This window comes from Thermobia domestica, chromosome 2 (genome assembly GCF_964235325.1).
Source record: "Thermobia domestica chromosome 2, izTheDome1.hap1.1, whole genome shotgun sequence".
In the NCBI taxonomy this organism is placed as follows: domain Eukaryota; kingdom Metazoa; phylum Arthropoda; class Insecta; order Zygentoma; family Lepismatidae; genus Thermobia; species Thermobia domestica.
In genome coordinates, this window is record NC_137455.1 from 371,239,804 (window position 1) to 371,264,650 (window position 24,847).

General features: G+C 37.7%; 1 protein-coding gene across 1 annotated transcript in view; it reads left to right on the forward strand.

The window, feature by feature from the left end:
* LOC145678841 (uncharacterized) overlaps nucleotides 1–24,847 on the forward strand; it is a 48,721-nt gene that overhangs the window by 20,368 nt on the left and 3,506 nt on the right. The window contains exons 4-10 of the mRNA XM_081749400.1: nucleotides 3,959–4,121; nucleotides 5,950–6,071; nucleotides 9,413–9,651; nucleotides 11,286–11,461; nucleotides 17,861–18,123; nucleotides 19,270–19,429; nucleotides 23,008–23,135. Coding sequence (XP_081605526.1) covers nucleotides 3,959–4,121; nucleotides 5,950–6,071; nucleotides 9,413–9,651; nucleotides 11,286–11,461; nucleotides 17,861–18,123; nucleotides 19,270–19,429; nucleotides 23,008–23,135 — 1,251 coding nt within the window. The remainder of the gene's footprint in view (nucleotides 1–3,958; nucleotides 4,122–5,949; nucleotides 6,072–9,412; nucleotides 9,652–11,285; nucleotides 11,462–17,860; nucleotides 18,124–19,269; nucleotides 19,430–23,007; nucleotides 23,136–24,847) is intronic.

The following is a 24,847-nucleotide window of genomic DNA, read 5'->3' on the forward strand; positions in this document are numbered from 1 at the left end:
GGAAATGAAATGTCAATGGAAAATCAATGAAAAAATTAAGCCATCCATATATTATCTCAAAAAATTATAATAAGAAGATAGCTAATTCAAAGCTTATTTCAAAGACATAATGAAGAGCTTAGAAACGATGTATAGCACGTAAGGTAGATATGGACAGAATACTGTTAAAAGTTTAAATTGTTTGAGTAAAATCGATAATAATGATAAAGTATCTGCATCTTCTTCGAATTAACAAGGGCGTCCAACGAGGAGGTACGTGCATGAAGTATCTCTCATCTGCAGATTTGAGACTCGACTCCAGACTCGATTTAGCAAGCAACGTGACTTTTGATTGATCACGTGGCACAGTTTGGTTCATATGGCAAACCAGATAGGCTCTTTGAAAATTTTATAATATGCTACGATGTTACTGCCCATCCTTTAACTAACAGGAGGATTTTAGAAATAATTATGATTTTTAATAACAGTTGTTATTTTGTTACCATCCATTTTTTTTTTATTTCTGCAGTAACCCAGGCTCGCTTTTTTCCTTCCATCTTGTCATATTCACTGGGATGATAAGTTGAATATTGTCGCTTGATATTACACTTCTTCCGATAACCCTTAATGATTTTAAACAAGTTAAACATGTATCAGCAACACTACTTCTGTCTTCTACGGAAATTTACCAATCCTCCCAAGAGCAGTTTAAACTTTGGATTGGTGACTTGCGTTTTACAGCTTGTTTTCCTATGTTTACTTTGTATTACGCGCTCAGACGAATTAAGTGCCTGTTTAGCTGTTTAAGCATTGCGTCTCTACTTGAACTACTCGATATGATGTCATAAATATCGAAGTGGAAACACTGACTTTGCTATGCTGGCTTCCTCATAACGTTCTGTGGCTAGTTGCCTCAGCAAATCGACTCAGCGAACTTTATTCGGACGAGCAGAATTCCGAAGAAGCATGGCTTATGCCCAGTGGCATATTTAGGGGGGTGGCTTCCGGGCTTAAGCCCCCCCCCCCCGAAATCTTACTTAGTATAGTAAAATAAATGAAATATCTTATAGAATTTTCACATTTCAGGCAAAGCTCCTCCCCGAAAATTAGCAAAGCCCCTCCCAAAACAAAATCGTAAATACGCCACTGCTTATGCCAATAGTAAATGTACCCACGCTTGGATACATTTCTGATTTCACATTTTATAACTAATATGAAGATGCTGAATCCAGTAAAACTATTTTCAACATATCTCTCTATGGAGTTACGAGAAAATTTACCTCAAAGTAGGGACATTAATATTTACTTATACGTCTCATTCCAGCAGTGGCGTAGGGAAGGGGGGGCCCAGAGGGGCCGGCCCCCCCCAAAGAGGTCCGACAATGTACTTTGGTACTTTGACGTTTGTAATTTTTTATATATTTTTATGTTTATATATTTCTTTGTTTGTAATGTTTCTATATGTACCTATAACAGCACTTGGGCCCCCCAAACACACATCCTGGCTACGCTACTGCATTCCAGAAACACATTTCTAGAAACCTTAGGGACGCCCATGTATAGAAATAACTCAATTGATTTGAGCGTTCTCAAATTAGTATCAGAGCACAATTAGAAATTTATCCAAGCGCTAGCACTTCGTTCCTTAATTGTTGATATTGCACATAGTAATCAAAACGAAGGACTGAAAGTGGTTCTTAGTTCCTGATTCCGCGTTCTCTTCTACACCTAGTTTCCTCTTAGAGAGTTCGTTCTTGTTACGATATGTTGCCTCATATCATATTCAAAACACTAAACTTACATAATCGCTTAGTAGTAGTGATGTATTGCTGGTTTTGGAAGATAACCATTCGATTGCCACTTTTATACCCTCCATTACATCCCTGATTTAATGTAAATATATGCTAAACTATAAAAATATGTGAATATACGCTGTATAATACTGTGCATGCTTAATTACAACCCTGTTTAAGAGGAATGGTATGTCCTGTCCTTGTTTTAGATATCTACATTCCTATTAACTCCTGTCCTGAATATAGTTGTTCTTCGGTAATCAGCCAGGTGAATCGAGAATTCACGTGGTTCATTGCGCGAGACACGACACCAGAAAAGCATTAATTCTTATTTCAACTCCTGTCCTGTTCGAACTTATATTGTTTTATATTTAATGAGTATTTACGTAAGTAGCCTTTCGGGGTTAGATGACTTGTGCTTAAGAGATCTCAAATTGGAACAACCAATTTGGAAGAGACAACTTTTAAACCGATTTTATGCAACAGTGTCGAAAGTAAAGGTATATTCAAAGATGTGCACAAGATTTAATAGTACCGTAATACACTAAGTCTATAAGAAAAATGCTTAGATAAATAAAACACTAGGGAAATTTTAAGAGATATGTGTCTATTGTAACTCCACTTTTGACCCTTCTGGTTGTGTTACAAGACTTCAGATACGATTCAGTCTTTATTCTTTATAACATTGGTTTCTTATTAAAACTTACGAATTTGTATTTATTTTTTCATTGTTCTTTGTTACACAGTTTCATAAACCAAATTCAAGTTTTCTCTGAGCTCCTCCGTGGCTAAGCGGTTAGCGTACGCGCCTTTGGCGTGGGAGGCCCGGGTTCGATTCCCGGCGGGAGCTCATGTGGTTCGGATTCCACGTTAATCAGTAGGTCCACGCCTCATATAGCCTCGCTGCTGAACGGGACGTTAAACTCAAAATCAACTCAACTCAAGTTTTCTCTATTACTTTACGACGTGTCTCTCGAGTTTCTCCCAAACTATAGTCCTCCTTTAATTGAAAAGTGACTCAATTCAAAATCAGAAGAGCGATTTGAATATTTGCACTGCTGCAGTTAGCAGGGACCGAGAAGTGACACAACTACTCCCTGAGGGAGCAGGATGTGTACCTTCACCAGCAGTATTTTTTACACAAAAGTCAGGTATTCATTATCACCATTTTCAACATAATCTAACTCTGCTATCCATTACTACCATTTTCAAGATCATCCAACTCTGCTGTCCATTATCACTATTTTCAACATCATCCAACTCTGCTGTCCATTATCACCATTTTCAACATCATCCAGCTCTGCTGTCCATTATCACCATTTTCAACATTATCCAACACTATTGTCCATTATCACCATTTTCAACATCATCCAACTCTGCTGTCCATTATCACCATTTTCAACATCATCCAACTATACTATCCATTATCACCATTTTCAACATCATCCAATTCTGCTGTCCATTATCACCATTTTCAACATCATCCAACTCTGCTGTCCATTATCACCATTTTCAACATCACATATCTAAAGGGTTGTATTTGAGTTATGTCATTTTTCTATTCAAGGAGTAACATTTATGGGCAAGTTCTGAAAAAGTGATGTGTTGTTATACATCTTTCTTTTGGATCCTAGAGTGTTTTAAATGTGTGATATTACTGGATGTCCTCTGTTCCATAGCATTTGCTTATCTTTCACATGAATAATCACAGAGCGAAGGAAATATACTCACTAAGGTGCCACCGTTTATTAAATGATTCATCATTCCTCCATCAACCTAGGGCAATGGGAAGGCGTAGATTAAAACGAAGCCCCATGATCTGGCGATCAGGGGTCTATTTCCCAAACCTACTAGTCTTGTAATAATAGTGTAAAACTTTTCTAAATCAAATATTTTACAATTGTATATACCGTAGAATCATGACAAATTAGAGGTATCAGCATCAGGATAGAGCAATTATTACTATTATTATTCTAGTGTTTCTACTTGGCGAAATTTTATGACTTCTAAAAAAACATAGTACAAGATTAGTAGTTTTAAGAAATATGCCCCTGATTGCCAGCAATTAAAACATTCTTATTTGAAGTCTTTGGGAAGCATATCAAATTACTCATTATAGGTCAGTGCCACACGCACACACATTTACTGTGTTGTATTTCTTATATTGAATTCTCTACCCTGTGTAGGTATGCTGGCAGGATCTCACCTGTGGGGCTTTTTGGCAGATATTTATGGACGAAGAAAGATTTTGCTGGCCAGTTTGTCCGTGATCTTTTTGTCTACGATGATTGGTAGTTTGTCTCAGTGGTTTTGGATGCTTCTAGTCTTTAGGTGCTTCAGCGGATTTTTGTAAGTATTTTCTTTTAACAGTCACGTGCAATTTGATGCTTGTGACATGATATCCACTATTCTATATAACTGCATTGTTTCTACTATTCTTAGACGAATAGACATAAAGCTAAGTTCGAGAAACTTGACGAGACAGCGTTGACAGATAAACAAGAACGTTTTCGATTATTACAGCCATAACTACTTTTATACTGGCAACACTTCTTTCCCCTCTCATTTTTCTTTGATTTTGTTCCTATTACTCTAGGCCACTGCCTAAGGCCTGCTGTCACATAATTTATCGACTTGTTAAAAATGATTTTCTAACATATGTTTGTAATCGTATATAGTCAGCCTGCCGACTGGATGCAATCGTATACAGATGTTTGAATTTTGAATCAAGTAAATGCTTCTGTTGTTTTCTGAATTTCTTAAATATTTCTATTCTTTCATTAAATTCTAAATTAGTTTAATTTAGGTGAATGTACACATGTCCAAAATGATTGTCGCATATCTATAACTGTTCTTTTGTAACAATATATTTTAATAATGATTTTGCAGAGTACTTTTAATACTGATACTATGTGTATAATCGGGAAATGTATATTTGTGGTAAATTTCACAGGAAAAGAATTATAAACACGAAAATTAGAATGAGTGAAACAAAATGTTGCTAAATGGACAAGTACGTTTTATTTTCGTTTCATTGTTCTTATTTAGTGCTCTTTTGACATGAAATTTTCCATATACATCTCTTTGCTGATTATACACATGCTAAGAAATACCGGGTGAATTCGTTATCAAATTATATTCCTACAACATATTTATAGACATGCGACAATAATTTTGGACATGAGTGTACATACCAAGGTAGAGAAAATGTTTGGTGTTTATTCATTTCCAAGTCCCTATAGACGGTCATTTCTTTTCGAAACTGCCTCATAAATTTGACTTAGATTCACTAGATAGTCGACCTATAAAATCATTATTTCAATCATAGTACGTTGGGTCCACAGGTTACGAACTTTCTCTGTTCCGCAACGCCGTTTGTGAACTGGACTTGTTTTTTCATTGAAACTAATGTAAGTACAATTAATCCATTCTAGCCACATAAACATGATACTGTACTGCTTTTCCCCTTCCAAATAAATAAACATTTTCTGTGATGAAGAGTATAGAATGGCAATAACATTATCTTTTTTAAAGACAAAATAAATAAACTTCAAGTAAACAAAACAGTGTGAGGGTTAAAAAAGCACAAAAAGTCCAAAAACGAACAAAATGTAGGTTTGATCACAGGGCACTGACAGATCATGTAAACGGCAAACGCGTAAAAGTACTCTGTGCGCGTGGAATTATGAACATAAATGTGTGTGTGTGTGTTCCTACCCCGAAGTATTGTTCATAAGCTGAGGGGAAAATTGTTCTCAAAACTTTGTCTGTTAATCGATTTGTTCGCAAACCGAGGAGCTCGTAACCCATGGGTCAACTGTTCTTTAGATTTTTCCTGTTAGTTATGTTGGGGGACTAGGAAGCTGGTGTTAATTGCATTGGATCATGGCAATATGAAAACTTGTGTTATATATGAGGATGTTTATGTGTAGTTAAGCTTATCTAGTAAGCCTAATCTTACATGGGAAGTTCTTGTTAAACTATCTACTGCAGCAATCGGAACAAATGATAATAGTTGTAGTAAGTTCACATGACCAAAAATAATACTGAAAGTGATTTATTTTATTTCTTTTCCCTTAGATTAATTTTTGAACAATATCATGTTATATAGGAATCGTTTTATTTTTGTTTATATATTTTAAGTTTTACTACTCATACAATTGCCCTATTTTTGCAGCTTGGGTGCACCATCGGCCGTTATGTTTGCCTACATCGGAGAATTACACTCTACTCGATATCGTGCTCGCGTCATCTGTTGGTTGGGAATTTTCTGGTCTCTTGGAGCTATGGCATTACCTGGTAGGTATTTTAATTACTACGAACGATGTTTACTATTGAATTCCAGAAAAATATTAAATTATGAAGAAAGATTGAAAGTTCATGAAGTATTTATTACATAAACATATTTTTAATCCTTGTTTTATTATCTATGATTTTTTTACTTTGTTTCCAGCTTCTTTGAAAGTAAACTAAAGTAAACTATTGGTAATTTTTATATTGCAATATTTAATTTACATCTCAATGAGACCAGACTGTTTTAAGGTTCACTATGGTCCAGTCAAATTTCTTGAAGCAATGAATAGATGTAATGTCTAAGTTGCTTCGTTTGGTTCCACAGTTAATGCATAATTTACACAATTAGCCAATTTACAATATAATACTATCATGTGGCTAAATCTACGTGGTTCGAGGGATATATGGCAAAATTAAGCAAATGCTTGTAACTGATTTTACTGTATTATTGCTAGTTTGAACCAAGGGCGGAGACGAAGTAAGATGGAGCAAAAAAGAATTTTTAATCGTCTCAGTCATAACTTCTATACTTACATTTTTACGCTGAGATGTGAGGCTATGACAGCACCGATATTAACGTCTTGTCAGTTAGAGCGTCCTGAGAAATCTTTTTGTCCAGGCGCTGCGAGATTTGTTGTGGAGCACTGTCTATCACGTCTGCTATGGGAAATATCTCCGCTCAATCGTGTACTCCATCGATGGATCATTTATGCGACACGATAAATCTGCGGGACAATCATCCAGCATCTCGCAGAATCACCACGCCAGCATCTCACTTAGTTACACAGTAGGCATTTCCTCGTGTCGTCTTGGGATTGCAGACACAAAGAGACCAGTACAGAAATATGCTAGTCAAGCTGTCCGACGAATTTTAAAGCACTTATAGCGTGATCCCTACGAAAGTTCTGAATAAATGGAAGTTGTACTTAGTGTGCAAGTAATATCAATCCACTCTAACAAACAAGTATGGAATTACCAATGAAGAATTCTGAAACAGTCGATTAGCCAATGGGCCGAAACAATTTCCATATAACTACATAACGGATGCTATCTCATTACTCGCATAACTTCCATTTACTCTGTGGACAGTGAGATCAACCTGTCCCGTAGATTGGCTGGTGTGTTGGAACCTTCAAAGACCAGTATTCTATTTATAGACAAACACTGGTTTCCGATTTCCCGGACCGAGATCGGTGTGGTGGGGGCGAGATCATGTAATTCAATTTTTTGGAGGCGAGGTAACGTAGTGGAAACGGTTATCTCTGAGGGCTTATTTAAGATGATTGTCTGTGTTCCCGCATACTGCATTTGATTTAAGCCCTGGTCGCAATTAAGAGTAAATGTTAATAGTAGGTCTTATCGTTCAAACCTAGGTATTGTATTAGGACGTAAAACACATAAACAAAAGAACTCGACATCTCGTCACGGATAACATGTTTAGGTCAATACCATTTACCATCACCTTCCTCTTTTGTACTTACTATTAATTCTAAGACAGATCCGTGAATTCCTATTTAAATGCTGTAATATTCGGTAGACTAATAACATACGGGTCTTTCCTTACTTTTTTTTGTTATAAAAATATTTATACAAGATTACAAATAAGTAAGTTTCCAAAAGTACTTTCCTCTGTAACTGGACCTCCTGCCAGTTGCCGCTCGGGGTTTGAGGCAGTAGTGTCATTTCAGATTTGGCTTGTGGGGGGGGGGAGACCCCTTGATATAAGTAAAATTTTGGGTTTTTCACTGACTTACTACTATTCTATTGATAAAATCTATATAAATCTAAAACTCGGGGGGTGGAAAATGCCCCTCCTAAATGACGCCCCTGATTTGAGGTTTGCTGATAAAAGAATGGCCTTGTCCGTTGCAGCTGTATCTAAAGGAACCTCTTGCACGTAGCAGCTCAGAGGTAGGTTTAATATCCCCTGCTCGTTTCAGCTCGGAGATATGTGAAGATACCTCTTGTCCGTTGCATTTCAGAGGTAAGATTAGACGAGTTTCTCCCGCCCCTTGCACCTTGGAAGGATAGGTAGATTATGACCAGTTAGTAACTGATGTCTTCTCTCTCGAGATGTCCGTTTATATAGCCAGTCTTTGTAGGCGGATCCCATGGAGGTGTTGAGCGGGTCCTCTTCGTATCTCTTCGGGTTCTATCGGTATGATGTCATCCGTCAGCTGCTTGCTGATATTTGTGCCGAAGCAAGTGGTTTTATTTACTAGGAATATTTCCAATATGTGGCGATATTGCAATACGTTTCCATCAATTTATCGTACAAGTAACACTACGCAGAATAATTATTCGTTTTTTCCTGGAAAATTTCTGAGATCTAGTTTCTTGCTGTGAGTTAAATTTGTTAGGACAATTTTTTTGGTGCCTTGTTATCAATAAATATATTAATAATAGTAGTCCCAATTTAGTTTCTGGAAAATGAACCCAGAAAGGAGCCTTATTGAGGACAGTGAGGATTCCTCATTAAATCCTCTTCAAGGGAAATTTCATACACGGGCTTAAAAAGTGGTAGTATACTGCAAAAAATCTGGCGACCCACATTGTACAAAAACAGAAAAATGGCAATGGAGGAATTTTGTAGATCAGAAGCTGGGCCGTAGCTTGTGGGGGGCAACTGCCCCCCAGGGAAGCTCCCCGACGTTTCAGGGGGGAAGGGAATTTTAAGACAAAATTGTCTTACTCCACATACGATTCGAATATGAAATTATAAATGAAGCATCAAACAGGTTCACTACATTACATAAACAAAACAGCACACAAAAAGTCAAGAAAACAAAAATGAGTCGTGGACCCATTTCAGTAAAAAATGTCTACTATTAAGGGCTCTAGAAATAATATTTATTCGTATGGCTTTGAGATTTTTTAATATTGTCCCCTTAATTAATTTGTCATGTATGGAACGAGCCTAGGGGAGTAACTAACAGCCTCGCAGATCTTGAAGTGCGGGAGGACCACAGACTCCAGGGGGGGCATAAAGATTAAGAGAAAGATGGGGCCAAAAAATTAGAAAAAACAACTTTTCTAGGGGCCCAAATACGTGTATTAATGCTTGTCCCCCCTCAGAAAAATCTAAGTTACGGCGCTGATCAGACAAGGTATTTTTTCGTCCAGGCAACTGCCTGAAATCATCATATACTCAGGGGATTATTTTATTTCGAATGAAATTTTCCGGAAACACTAGTACACTTTTGTTCATATTGAACAAATAAATATATTCAATAATACTGTTCAAAACATCATGACTTAGGTTAGTTTAAGAAATTGAAATGAAAGTAGTTTAATGCCGCTGTTATCCATGCTTGTACTTACTTTTGTTTGCATTTTTCTTTTTCCAGGGGTAGCGTGGTTGATCCTCACTCAAAACTGGGTATTTGAAACCGAGTACTTCAAATACAATTCCTGGAGAATGTACTTGGCTGTGTGTACTATTCCAAACTTGATATCAGCGTTGTTACTCATTCACTTCCCGGACAGCCCCAAATACCTGATGTCTACCGGCAAATCGGAGGAGGCTCTGAAAATCTTCCAGAAGTTGTACGCAATGAATACGAGGAAACCGCCGGAAACTTATCCAGTAGGTAACGACTTAACTTTCTTTATGTAGTGTGTAGCAGTGATGCACAACGGGTCATCAACTACGTGAACCGTGACCCACAAGGAATCAGACCCATGACTCACAAGACCCGATGGGCCGCACAGACCTATGACTTAGAATAATTCGGATAGACCCATGACCTCAAATGAAGCGGACAGACCTGGTGTGATCCGGACAGACCCATGACGAGGACTGACCTATGACGCAGAGTAACTCGGATAGGCCCATGACCTGGAATAAGCCGGCCAGAGATGGTGTGATTCGACAGACCCATGACTAGGACTGACCCGAACAGATTCATGACCCGGAATGGGGCGAGGAGGCTTGGTGGGATCCGGACAGACCCATGATGACGACTGGCTCATGACTCAGAGTAAGTAGGCTAGGCCCATGACCTAGAATGAGCTGGCCAGACGTGGTATGATTCGACAGATCTATGGCCAGGACTGACCTAGACAGACTCATGAATCAGAATAATCCGAACACACTCATGACCTTGAATGGGGAGAGCAGGTATGGTGTGATTTTGGTAGACCCATGACGAGGACTAGCACATGACCCAGATTAACTCGGATAGACCCATGACGCCACGACCTAGAATGAGTCGCCCGGATTTGGTGTGATTCGACATATCCATGACGAGGATTGACTCATGACCTGGGATGAGCCGGCCAGAACCGATATGATTCAACAGACCCATGATCAGGACTGTCCCAGAGAGATTCATGACTCAAGTAACTCATATACACCGATGATCTGGAATGAGCCGGCCATACCCGGCGTGATCTGACAGACCCGGCCAGATTCATGACTCAGAATAACTCGGGTATATCAGGTGTGATCCTTACAGATCGATTACCCGGAGTGACACGATGTTTTGGACAGACCCGTTGCAAGCAGGAGACGACGCAACATTGTCACATATACGGGGAGTATTATGAAGCTACTAACATAATTCTAACAAACACGGGTTTCTAGTGTCTTCTCATTAAATCTACAATTTTTCTTTGTAGTTGGTTGTTTGCATACATGAGTGTTAAAGATTACACTGAAAGATAACTACAAGATTTATTAGAATGTAAACACGTCAGAATCATAGAAAAAGATAAGCTATATGTTTTTCTTATGAGATATCGTCAAAGTTTAATTGAATGAACCTTAACTTATCATTCAGAATATAAAAGATGCTGCTGAAGCCAAACAATGTTTTGTTAAAAATATTTCTATAGTCTATGTTCAAAAACTGCTACACCATTTTTCAGTGTGATAAGACGAATAAATATGAAATTATATTTGAAATACTTAAGACATGATACCATGATTAAGAAATGTTACACTGGGAATCGAACATGTGAGCATTCGAGTTCGAGCAGTGGACATCATTATTTATATATATAGTACAATTAATTTTGAAGTTGAATTACAGAGAAATTGTAGAATTAGAGAAATTCGTAGCACAACAACTACAAATGCTATTAAATAGAAATCAATCGACGTTAATATTTCTTCAGTTTTCCTAATGTATTTTGCAAGTCTTTCTTCTCTGATGCCCAAGTAGTAATTGTATATTAACTAGACATTTATATTATTACTGCTATGTTTGTGTTTTCCAGGTTAAAGTTCTTGTTCAAGAAAGAATAAGACGATCAACAGTGACTGACGCGCCATCTGGTAAAGCGATTACTCGTTTATTAAAATTACTGTGGTTCCAAACGAAACCTCTCTTCGTACCGCCTCTGTTATCCAGTACTCTTCTTCTATGTTTTGTGCAATATGCCTCTTTATTTGGGTGAGTACCAATATTTATTTACGTCTACACCAGTGATCGTATTGGCTGATCCTGAAAACTATAGTAGCGGGAAACAAAAAAAACAATGTCACGTGTATATACAGAAACTTACCTGAACGTGATATATTTTAGTAATATACGGTATACGTATGATTACTACGCAAATCCTTGTGGAGTATACATTATTCGTATAGATATCTACTACATATGTACTACCCTTTTGTCGCTTAGATGTTGCATCATGCTATTGCAATATATCTGACATCTAACAGTTTTTTTTTGTGTTACATACGTCAGCTTTAAGTTACATATATAGTTCTGCATATAGCACCCTGACCGCCTATATATAGAATCTAGTTTGTTTCGTCATGTGTTACGTCATCTAAATAAAAAGACCATCGTAAGCTTATCCTACTGAAGAACATACTGTGCTTTTTCGCTAAATATTGCAGTTGTTACCACTGGCGCAAATCCCGGGGGGTGAGGGGGACATGTCCCCTTCAATCTTGGAGCTGGGGGGTAACCCCAATAATCCGATTTGAAATTCGTTTTTTGGGGAGAAATGTGATGATTTGTGTTCGACTGCCACTTCATCTACATCGCCTTACAACAGGTTCACCTCAGAAATCAGATTCATCTACCGTAATACAGGGTGCGGCAGAACCGACTAAGCAGTTTCTATCGATTATCGCGAGAGCTGTGGTGGGCGTAGGCAGTAGCACGTGGTCTCCCTTTGTTCAGTCGTTGACCCCATTTCAGTAGCTAATATGGTCTGAACCAGTGCACATCGTGGTTTTACCGTTCGCGCTTATTATCAAAACAACAGATCTGTGATCGTTACACAACGATCTTTGAGGGCTGATGTCGAGTGGCCTGCGCGGTCACCAGAGTTGTTGAAGACAACTCTGCTCCCCTGATTCTCCACAGCATTGTTTCTCAACTTCATAAATATTTTGAACATCGTTTAAAAAAATATGGGAACGGTCACCCCCCACCCCACCCAATGTTGAAGATAAATTTGCGCTGCTGATTATTACCTGTCATATTGTTCTGATGCAAATAGTAAATTACTATCGTTTCATCTGTTGGGTTACAATTTACACTATGTTCCTAGTACATGTAACAAAAGCAGATGGAAGCACTTTTACTCATGTCAATGTTGTCAGAAAATGTATACAGTTACAACACTATTTTCGTGAAGGATTACGAGAAATCAGGAGCGTCATTTCAGATTTTGCTTGGGGGGGGGGGGCAAAACCCCTTGATATAAGTAAAATTTCGCGTTTTTCACTCATTTACTATTACTCTATTGATAAAATATATATAAATCTCAAACTCAGGGGGCAATTGCCCCTTCCTGCCCCCGTAAATAACGCCCCTGCGAGAAATATAATAAGTTGTTCATTGCTTAGTATCAATGTCAAACGTACGACTTAAAGCTTTGTTCATTTTAAAAATTAAAAATTATAACGTATTTTCGCTCTTAGTTAGTACGGTACTAATTTTTTATGCTACAATTCGAAGAAGATAACATTGTGAGAAAATAGCACATTGATGTGAGAGTTAAAATTATGTTGTTTTAACACCTGCTCTAACATCACATTTTTACTGTGAGCATATGAATAGATTGTATGCGAGATACGAAAAATCCGTATAATGAATACATCTAGTATGCACTCTGTATCTAATCATACGTAAGGGGCATAAGCACAGTAATGATGCTGTCTGATGGATGAACGTTAACAAATATACCTACAGGACGTACGTATGTTCCATACTACTTCTAATTATAGTGCGTAGTTATAGTCAGTGAGTCCTGGTTATTAATCCACACATACGATCACTACTAGATCGTGCATACGTCACTGCACTGTTACTGTAGACAAGGCGAACGTCAGTACACTTAGGTGGAAAGAATCTATAAAACATAAGTTATGGCGTACGTTCCCTGCACCATGTTACATATATAGATGACGGTTAAATAAAGAAACTACAGCCTTATGTAGTAAACATACGTTTGTCTGTATACCACATTCACTTTTCCTCAGTGCACCACATGAAGGAGTTTGGCTTATATGACGTGACACTTTCTCAATTAACATTGAAACTAGAAGTTGTGGAATACTTTTACCTTTTCCATCTTTAGTTGGCAAAGGGGAGAAGGGGCCACGCTTAATTGATTGCGAAAATTGTTTCTCTCTTGTTATTATTATTATTATTATTATTATTATTATTATTATTATTATTATTATTATTATTATTATTATTATTATTATTATTATTATTATTATTATTTTACTTTATAAGGATCAACATTAAAATCTACTGAAGTGATTGATTTCTGTTAGTTCCGGTTTGAACACAGGGTTAAAAGAGAGGATTGTACTTATTCTTGGGGCATTAAATCGATTCTTCGTCCCCCATCCAAAATAACGCTTCTCGCTATTTTTTCTCGTTTTTGCACTATGCAGGGGTAAAAGTGAGGAGGAATGCTGGGAGACGTCCTTACTCCACTTCCCGAAACTATCTATGTCATCCCTCCACTTCCTAAAACATTACAAAGGACAAAGATAAGAACGAGGGACGGTGTGGCGTCAAGTGGTTCTTGAGATTTCTTGTCTCCCGAAAGAAGAAACACACGTACAAAGTAAATATCCAAAGAGTTTCTGTACAAAAGAAAATTCATTAAGAATTAAAACCTAAGCTCAACTACATTGAAATATATCTAAGACAGTATACCAGTAGTAATTTACTGTATTTTCCAATTCGGCCATTGGTCTATGCATAGTTAGTGTAGGAGTAAAGATTGGCGATTGATAAGATTGATTAGTGTAGTAGTAAAGATGGCGATTGATAAGATTGATTAGTGTAGGAGTAAAGATTGACGATTGATAAGATTGATTAGTGTAGGAGTAAAGATTGACGATTGATAAGATTGATTAGTGTAGGAGTAAAGATTGGCGATTGATAAGATTGATTAGTGTAGGAGTAAAGATTGGCGATTGATAAGATTGATTAGTGTAGGAGTAAAGATTGACGATTGATAAGATTGATTAGTGTAGGAGTAAAGATTGGCGATTGATAAGATTGATTAGTGTAGGAGTAAAGATTGGCGATTGATAAGATTGATTAGTGTAGGAGTAAAGATTGGCGATTGATAAGATTGATTAGTGTAGAAGTAAATAAATAAGTAAATTAATAAGCTTGATTGGCGATTAATAAGATTGGCGAAGAAATGAGTTTCCCTTCGTTTTCTCACTCTATATCGTTCTTTTCTTCCAGGCCCTACTATTCCTAACAGTTTTCATTGATTTCTCGTTCCATACAGTAAACTGTTTGCTTCGATAAATATGTATCTAAAAAAAAAAAAGAAAAAAAAGAAAAAAAGAAAGAAAGAAAGAAACACTAAGGTGAAATTAAATTATCTCAGTGTCCCTTAATGTCCTCCCAATAATTTGTTTACTTAGTTATATAAATTACATTAGATATTTTGTCTTGTTATCAAATATATAGGATGTCATGAAACAACATTGACAAATTTTGGGAAATAGTTCCTCACTCGAACATACTAAAAAGTATCTATACATAGACTAAGATGGGTGACAAAATACATATTACTGAGCTATACTCCACCTTGCAAAGTGACCATAATTAAACAAAGAAATATTGGATCCAGATCGGGCAAAAAGACTTAATTATTATTTTATACTTTATATTTCCTTAATTGACGAGTCAATCTGAATGTGTGTGTGAGAGAGTGAGTTTGAATGTAACCCGATTCACAGTGTCTGGTTTATAATCATTCTTTCTCAAGAAAGGGGCCACGGTGGCTCAGTGGTAGAGCGTTCACCTTTGGTGCTTGGGGATCCGGGTTCGATCCCAGCCCCCGCCAAGTGAACTTTGTGGTGGACAAACACCGTATGCATGGGTTTTCACGGGGTTCTCCCGTTTCCTCCCACTTTCTTCATTCTACCATTCCATTCATTACTCATCATCACCGTCTCCTTTAGCCTAACCGGCATAACCGTGGGACGTAAACCTCAAAGGTTTCATTTCATTTCTTTCCCAAGAAACTTAATAAATTTCAGTTTCCTATGTGAGTTACTCTTGCGCTGCTCACTAGAATGTATGACTCAAAATAGTGGACTTAAGTGGATTTGTCCAATCTTGATCCGATATTTCGTTCTTGAACTTTAACCGTTCTTGTGTCGTTCCGATACATTTTCACTGGCCTTAGCTCCAAAATGACGCACTCATATTTGTCTTCAATGTTTATATATATATATATATATATATATATATATATATATATATATATATATATATATATATATATATATATATATATATATATATATATATATATATCTTCGTGTGAAAAATCATTGCTCAAAGTATGTAACAATAGTTTAAGAAAAATATTTTGTGTATTATATCAAAATAATGGAAACATCTGAAGGAAATGCAAACTTAGCTTATTTACACGACGTGGGATCATTTATACTCTATGCAACAACTCTGATTCGTTATGAAATGGAGGCATATGAATCATAAATGTTTATGCACTTCCTTTCATGGAATGCGATACCAGCGATGATGGAGGATATGTTCTCCAGATTCTCCAGATGTTCAATAGGGTTAAGAGCTGGCGATTGGGCGATCCAGAAGAAGTGTTACCGTTCAAACCGGTGTTGCATTTGCTCTACGGTCCTTGGTAACAATCTTCTTTACTCGTGTTGCATTTGCTCTACGGACCTTGGTAACAATCTTCTTCACTCGTGTTGCATTTATTCTACGGACCTTGGTGACAATCTTCATCACTCGTGTTCCATTTGCTCTACGGACCTTGGTGGCAATCTTCTTCACTTGTGTTGCATTTGCTCTACAGTCCTTGGTTACAATCTTCACTAATGTTGCGTTGGCTCTGCTTACCTTGGTGACAATCTTCATCACTCGTGTTGCATTTGCTCTACGGTCCTTGGTAACAATTTTCTTCACTAATGTTGCGTTGGCTCTGCTTACCTTGGTGACAATCTTCTTCACTCGTGTTGCATTTGCTCTACGGACCTTGGTGACAATCTCCTTCATTCGTGTTGCATTTGCTCTATGACCCTTGATAACAATCTTCTTCACTCGTGTTGTATTGGCTCTACTTACCTTGGTGACAATCTTCTTCACTCGTGTTACACTTGCTCTACGGTCCTCGGTGACAACCTTCTTCACTCGTGTTACTTTGCTGTACGCTCCTTGGTGACAATCTTCTTCACTCGTGTTGTATTTTCTCTAGGTCATTGGTGATATCTTCTTTATTCGTGTTGCATTTACTGTGTCTTTTCATTGGTAAACATTTTTTTCAATTCTTTTGTCCGGAACTTCTCTTTTGTCCTCTACTATTCTTCACTGACGGTGTTTTACACTAACTTGAGTCGTCATTATCTTGAACATTATTCCTCGCGATACTGTACACTTACAATTTAGAATATTTGAAACTGAGAGAGGCATTTTACATCACCACTGTGTTCCCGCTTCAGTACAAGACTCCATTCTATTCCAGGTGACGCCCTACAACTCTTGCCTGACGGGCCACTAACTTAGGATTAGGAATTAGATTTACGGGCGTTTGGCATCTCTAGGCATGTTTGCCCACCTCCACCTCAACGAACCCCTTTACTGTCTGTAGTGATTCGTGGCGTTGACCCTAGCATCACCGAACAAGAACTGTTAGATGAACTCAAGGCTGATGATATCCATCCCAGTCGTGCTCTTCGCATCAAAAATGCAACTGGTCCTACTTACATGGTCAGACTGCTTACTGACAACCTCACTCATAGAGAGAAACTCACTCAACTTACTCATAGAGAGAAAATGGTAGACGAAGCGAATATAGCAGAATGGAAGTCTGAAAGAAAATAGTTTGCATAGAAGGCCTAGATGCCAAACTTTATCAAAAGCCTTTTCTAAATCGAAAAGGACGAGACAGGAAGGCTTGGATTGGTTAAACTGAGCAGTGATGAATGTGGTAAGGCGTAGCCCGTCACATATGAGGGATAATGTTCTTCGGTGATCACACTATCCGAGGAATGGGAAGGAAGGAAGCGGATTGGGACCTGTATGTTAGGTACCATTCTGGCATGTCCTGGTATGAATGAGAAAACCCAGAAAAAGTTCATTCAGAATGGCTGGCCTGAGTAAGCTTTTACACTTTTCGACCGAGTGTCCCTATCGGGTATCGAACCCGGGATCTCTCGTTTCCAGACCATTAACAAGACAAAGCAAACCATACTTGGAATTAGCAACTTACACATTTTCCACATAGGTTTCCATTATTTTGATATCATTTTGTAATGTATTCTGATTGTTTCTTTTTCAATCAGTATTTTTATTTTGTTGTTTTTCCAGCAACCAGGGTCTTGGTCTATGGCTTCCAGAAATTTTCAAAAGAATGGAAGACTTCTCTAATCTCTATCCGAATAGAAGTGCAACGATATGCGAAGCAATAAGTATACCTCCAATTGTGAGCCATAATAATGAGACTGACTCATGTGTTGTTGTGATAGACGATCAGGTGTTTGTTAATACGTTGAGTGTTGGAATATCCATCGCATTGAGCAATATCATCGCTGGAACGGTTATCAACGCTTTAGGAAAGAAGCCAATACTTAGTAAGTACATATAGCTATGATATATTGATTCCATTAAATGAAACGTTGAACTACGTAAATTAGTTATGATGTTAAAACTACGATTGGGAATTTTAGGTGCGCACGTTCTTCTTCCAGAGCAAGAAAGGGCTCGCAGAAAGTACCTAATATATCAAACATTGCCTCCAGATGAGAATAGACATAGCTTTCAACTACTCTTCCTTCTTATTTATTTATCCATTAATCCCTTAATCTGCCTCTAATCTCATTTTTCTCGTCATTTCGCTGGTACTTTCTAAAATATTATCACAATGATTTTAATAAAAAATATGTTTCACTTTAATTTTGTATCATCCTACCTGTACAACACAGTAACAGATGCAAGAAAATACTCCACAATCACATTATTGGTTGCAGAGGAACAAATAGGAATGATCCTTCTAAATTTTCTCTTCATTGTGTGCTGGTGGTCATGGACACGGGCGCAAATTCTGGGGGAGATGAGGGAAATATGTCTCCTCCAATCTTAGAACTCGAGGCACTATCACTCCCAATAATCCGATTTGAAATGTGTGTTTTTTGGGGGAGAAATGTAATGATTTGTGTCCATTTGCCACAAAGGAAAGTGAGATGAAATTGATGTCACCCCGGAATAAGCCTCAAATCTGCCCGCCTCCCAATGTTGAAGATAACTCTGCTCCCCTGATCCTTGCATTGTTTTTCAACTTCATAAATATTTTGAACATCGCTCAAAAAAAAGTCTTACCCGCCCCTCACCAATATTGAAGACAGATTTGCGCCACTGGTCATGGATTAGGTGTGGGAAAGTTTTTGTGGGGATGTTTTGTCATAAATACCAATTGTGTTTTCTCTGAATACATATGGGAAGATATGGTTTTCAACACACACAAATTTCTTAAAAAAAAAAAAGATGGATAGCAGAATGTACTTGCATGGGTGACGGTCTTTGCACTATCCAGCGGCTACACCTAACTCATTAGGTTTGCATGAGTTATGGATCTGAATTACATAGAGTAGAATGTACCCAACTATTCATCGAGTCTCTCAAGTTGATATCGTTGTTAGAAAGGTAGCGAATATAATTGTTACATTAATGTTACATCCTTTTTGCTGGTAAACAATATTTATAAACCATTTGATGTTTAGTTTTCAGCCTGCTTGTATCCACGGCAGCATCTGTGGGAATCCAATTCTTCAGCGACGACGTGATCATGTTGGTCTTCATGTGCGTTCTCATAGGACTGACGGCCGTTGGTGTCAGTATAGTCAACACCATATTTATTGATCTGGCTCCCACCCACCTAAGGTCAGTTTAAATCTTTGATGCTCAAGATATTCTGTAATATGTGTCTGGTCTTCAGAAAATTTGCAGCAATACAAAAAGTCAGAGGGATAACTGAGGTAATGGACATCTTTCTTAGAAAAACCTTATGTCAAACGTAAACAATTTTCAACGAACTTAAAAAGTTCGTTACCAAATTGTCTGTCTGTGTATGTGTGTATGTCTGTTTGTTATTTGTGATTTTTTTTTATTTTGAGCCCTCCATTCGACAGAGCATCAAAAACTATCTCAAAGAACTGGTGGAATTTTTCGCGTCAATCTTACCGTTCCCGAGATATTGGCCAATAATAGCCAATTTCCGCATATTTAAGGAGCCATATCTCGAGAACTGCAAGTCATAAAAAGATCATATTGATGTTGATCCATACCTAAGAGGATGGTGAACATTTTGGTACTATATAGTAACCGGTGGCCACTGGCGAACTGGCCACCACATCCCAGATATTGGCCAATAATGTTTGAATTTTGGTAGATTTAAGGAGCCATATCTCGGGAACCGTAAGTCATAGACAGTAACCGGTGGCATAGACATAGACTATATAGTAACCGGTGGCAAACCGGTCCAACTGGCCACTGGTTTGTCCAGTGGCCACCAGTTAATATCGGTACCAAAATGTTCACCATCCTCTTAGGTATTGATCAAGACCAATATGATCTCACTATGATTTACGATTCCCAAGATATAGCGCACTTAAATCTCCCGAAATCGGTACCAATATCTCTTGATCAATACCTAAGAGGATGGTGAAAATTTTGGTACCAAATAGTAACCGGTGGCCACTAGCGAACTGATCACCGCATCCCAGATATTGGCCAAAAATGTTTGAATTTTGGTAGATTTAAGGATGTATATCTCATGAACCGTAAGTCATAGACTGATGATATTTTGCGAATTTTTGCGAGAAAAAGAAGAAGGTGAGAATATAGAGGAACAATCACAGTTATCCTTTCCACTCCATCTCTCCATTCTTTTTAGCTTTGTTCTGGCAATGCTCTTGGAGTATTCTCAACTTGTTTCTAATATAATGTCAGCTATTGCATACTGCACTAAGAACATTCTTTGTGTACGTTTAAGATTTACCAAAAGGTAGCTACACCGAATGAAAACATGACAACTACATTGATCTCCATTTCCCGTACCTCAGATTGAAATAATTAATAATTCCATACTAACATAATGAATAAAGATTAAACAAATAGTTTTCTTTTAACTATAGAGATCATTATTCACTCTGATATATTAGATAAAGCTAATTATACATATGCGAACACTGTAGAAATCGACGAAACGACACAGACGTAACATCTGAAGCCCCTGACCTTATTGGAGTCCTCAGATAACTTTGAGGTACTGGGTCTTCTCGATCTCCAGGATCAGCGTCTTTGATTCGAGGCAAGCTCTAAACTGGGAATCAAACTGAGGATCACGCAGATAGAAGGCACATGCGTTAGACTTGAAGAGTTCTGTATTTTCTTATAGAAGCCACTATTTCATATTTTACAAAATATGATCTAAATACTGAGTTTTAAAAAATCTAATTTATTTTGATTGTAATGTATAGTGGTAAGAGTTCATGCTTGGCTACCTGGAAATCTCTGGTTTGAATCCTGCTAAATCTTCCTGAACTTGTGGATACTGCATTCTCGAGTTTGGAATTCACGCTCACTAAAACCTACCCTCACGAAGGAAGCGTGAGTTTGAGTGGACACGAGTTTCAAATAATGTTGATAGTGCGGGGTAGAGTGAGCTTGAGATTGAAGTAACGATGTGAGTATGAAATCGAGTGTATCTGATGTAGGATTGGCTTTGATGTGAGCATGACTTGAAGTGATATTGTGACCATGCATTGGTATTTATTGGGTTCATCAATGTTATGTTCATCCATGTGAGTGGTATTTATTGGGATGACGTTGTAAGGATTAGGTCGAGTGAGCGTGATAGCGAAGTGATGAGAGTGCGAAGTCGAGTAAGTGTGATGTCGAAATTGTGATGTAAGTGTGAGGTCAAGTGAGCTTGTCAAAATGATCTCGACAGGTTTATGTTGGATTGGCTACTATGTGAGCGTGAGATGGAGTGAGCGATATTATGTTGTAGTGTGAGGTTGGGTTGACGATGTGAGTATTAGGTCGAGCAAGCGTGGTGTCAAAGTAGTGTGAGTGTGAGGGCAAGTAAGCGTAATGTCGAAATGATGTGAGCATTAGATCGAATGATGTCGAATTGGTTATGTGAGCGTGAGATCCAGTGATGTCAGATTGGTTATGTGAGCGTGAGATCGAGTGATGTCGAATTGGTTATGTGAGTGTGAGATCCAGTGATGTCGGATTGGTTATGTGAGCGTCAGATCCAGTGATGTCGGATTAGTTAGGTGAGCATGAGATCGAGTTATGTCGAATTGGTTATGTGAGCGTCAGATCCAGTGATGTCGGATTGGTTATGTGAGCGTGAGATCGACTGAGCGATATTATGTTGTGGTGTGAGATTGGGTTGATGATGTGACCGTGATGCTGGATCAATTACGTGGAAGTAACGTCGAGTGAGCGTGAAGTAAAAAGTATATTGTGAGTGTGAGGTTCGATTGATGTTAACGTAAAATCGATAACGGTGATGTTGAAATGATACTATAAACGTGATGCCTTGTGAGTGTAATGTCAAAATGATGTGAGCGTGACTTCAAAATTAGGTACGTGTGAGGTCGAATGAGTGGGATGTCATATTGATGTTGTGAACGTGAGGTTGAGAGAGATAAATCCAAAGAAATTACCTTTGATCATTAGTGCACTCATAAATTTTTGTTGAGCCGGTTTTAAACTTTGGGGGATTCAATACTACAACCTACTACGTCTATGAAGTATTGAACAGGTATTATTCTGCACCCGAAAATACGATAAGTAATTGTAAAATACTTCCACTTATATTTTCATGAAAAAAATATAGAATTATATTGTTTTTATAAGAGAAAGTGTACAGATGAAGTGTAAGATCAAATGTTGATGCTATATCAATCATTTCCCTGTTAAACAAATATGGTTTCATTACGAAAAGGTATAAATGTTCATAGAGTTAGGAAGTTTTTTTTTGGGGGGGGGAGTCCGTACACAATGTACCTCCGTGAATGCGCCTCTGGCCTAACTTAGATTCTCCTCCCAATACACTAAGCGAATGTCGAGGTGAGACCTTTCCTCTTGCCGACCTTCTTCTTCTATTATCTCCTTTGTTTATGCTATTTTTTTTTTAAAAAAAATTCTAGTGTAAATTGCTCTTGTAGACTGTATCTATAATTTCTATATGGTAATTTACAAAACTTTCATCACAGTAATCAATGTGTCTAAAATAATGACACTGCGTTTTGATTGAATATAATGATATGTGAATGGTTGTATTTAGTCTTTCAGAAAACAGGTTCAGATCATGTGTGAAACAAGAAATTTTCTGTAGAAATAATTAAGAAATTTATATATGTAACATTTGCTGTATGTACACAACATTGTAATTGGGTATTAAGCCTGTTGTGTTGTATATTAAATAAATAAATAAATTTCAGAGCAATGGCAGTAAGTGTTACAATGATCGCTGGACGTCTTGGAGTTATGACTGGAAATTTTGCTTATGGAGAACTCCTGGAGAGAGCTTGCGGAGCGACATTTTATCTAGTGGCTGGCTTACTACTTGGTGAGTATAGCAAATTTACCGTTTCTCTTATCATTTGTCTATTAATTTAAGATTTTCGTAATTAAAGAATATTGGCGATAAAAGAACTATGTTATGACAGAGGGACGTGCTAGAGGATGTAGTGGCAGGAAAAAGAGGGAAGGGGCGAAGAAGGCTACTGCTGATGGACGGTATCAAAACAGAAAAATCGTGCGCGAAGATAAAAGTTTTAGCTGAAGACCGTAATGCATGGAAGCTTCTCAGGTGCGGCAACTAACCTGCCAATAATGGCAGAATACAAATGATAATGTTGATGATTATGTAATAAAGTGCATAACATTTATAAATAGAACTTTAATTATAGATCACGACACCTCCTTTAATTTAAATAGATAACTTCTTTAAATTTTGCTAAACATCTTAAAACCTGTAATCACTAACAAGGAGACTTACGGAAGTGTCACTCACCGATTTGAATGAAACTTTGCATACTTGTAGAACATCGAAAAATATTTCAGCAATGGTACGGGTTTAAGGGTAGAAACCACCCTTTGAACGGTAGGGGTGATCTCCAAGCATAGGCAGAATACAGTAATTTAATGTAGAAGAAAAGTACTGCCAAGGAGGCTAGGAGAGCTAATTCAGAATCTGACGTCAAAATTCAAAACGGCGGATCCAATATGGCGAGTACAATTATTAAAAGTCTTCTGATTTGAAATGCTCTGCAAGCCAAGAACAATTAAGTTGGCAAAGGTTACTGCGAGAAGGTTACAGACTGATTTGAAACCCCTTTCTGTATTTACTTTAACGGGATATTTGATAATGAGTTCCCTTGCCTCTCACTATTCGGGGTGCTTATTTATAGTAAGTCCCCTTGCGTGCACCACGTAAGGTTATATACAACGCCACCTAAGTAAAGATATACAAGTCATATACTCCAATTGGCATTGGGTTATATGTCTTTCATTTTCAGGCCGCGACATTTCGCAACAAGGCGTTTGCTTATCTTTTAATTCTACCCATCCAAAAACTCACTCACTGGACGAACTAGTATTAGCCATGAAGCAACGAAAATTTGTCTTTCGTTACAATACTCAACCAATTGATAGATTTAATCGGTCCTTATATAATCGACTTGAAATTGTGATCCTTCTTTCAGCCTTTCCTGGCGGGAGCTCATGTGATTCGGATTTCACGTTAATCAGTAGGTCAACGTCTCATATAGTCTCGCTGGTGAAAAAGCCTAGTGCCTCAACCCACTTTCAGCCTCACTATATATTCAACAATCCATTTTAACGGTAAAGAAAGTGAAGACGAAAATTTCGGTGATCAGAGTTAAAGTATTCTATTATCAAAATTAAACCTACTGTCCCAATTTAGCGCCTATTGCGTTCTTCAAGGTTTAACACGAAATCCAAATATACTACAAATCACTATAAATAAGCACCACGAATAGTGAGGGGCGAGGGGGCACACTTTAAATAAGCATCCCAGTAGTGAGAGATACAGACTCACATTAATCAAGCATCTCGTTAAAATAAGTACAAAAAGGGGTTTCAGAGCGATCTGCAACCTTCTCGCAGTAACCTTTGCCAACTATAATTCTTCTTGGCTAGCTGCAGAGCATTTCAAACCAGAAGACTTTTAGCAATTGTAATCACCATATTGAATCCGCCATTTTGAATTTTATAATTTTGACAGCAGATTCTGAATCAGCTCTCGCAATCCTCCCC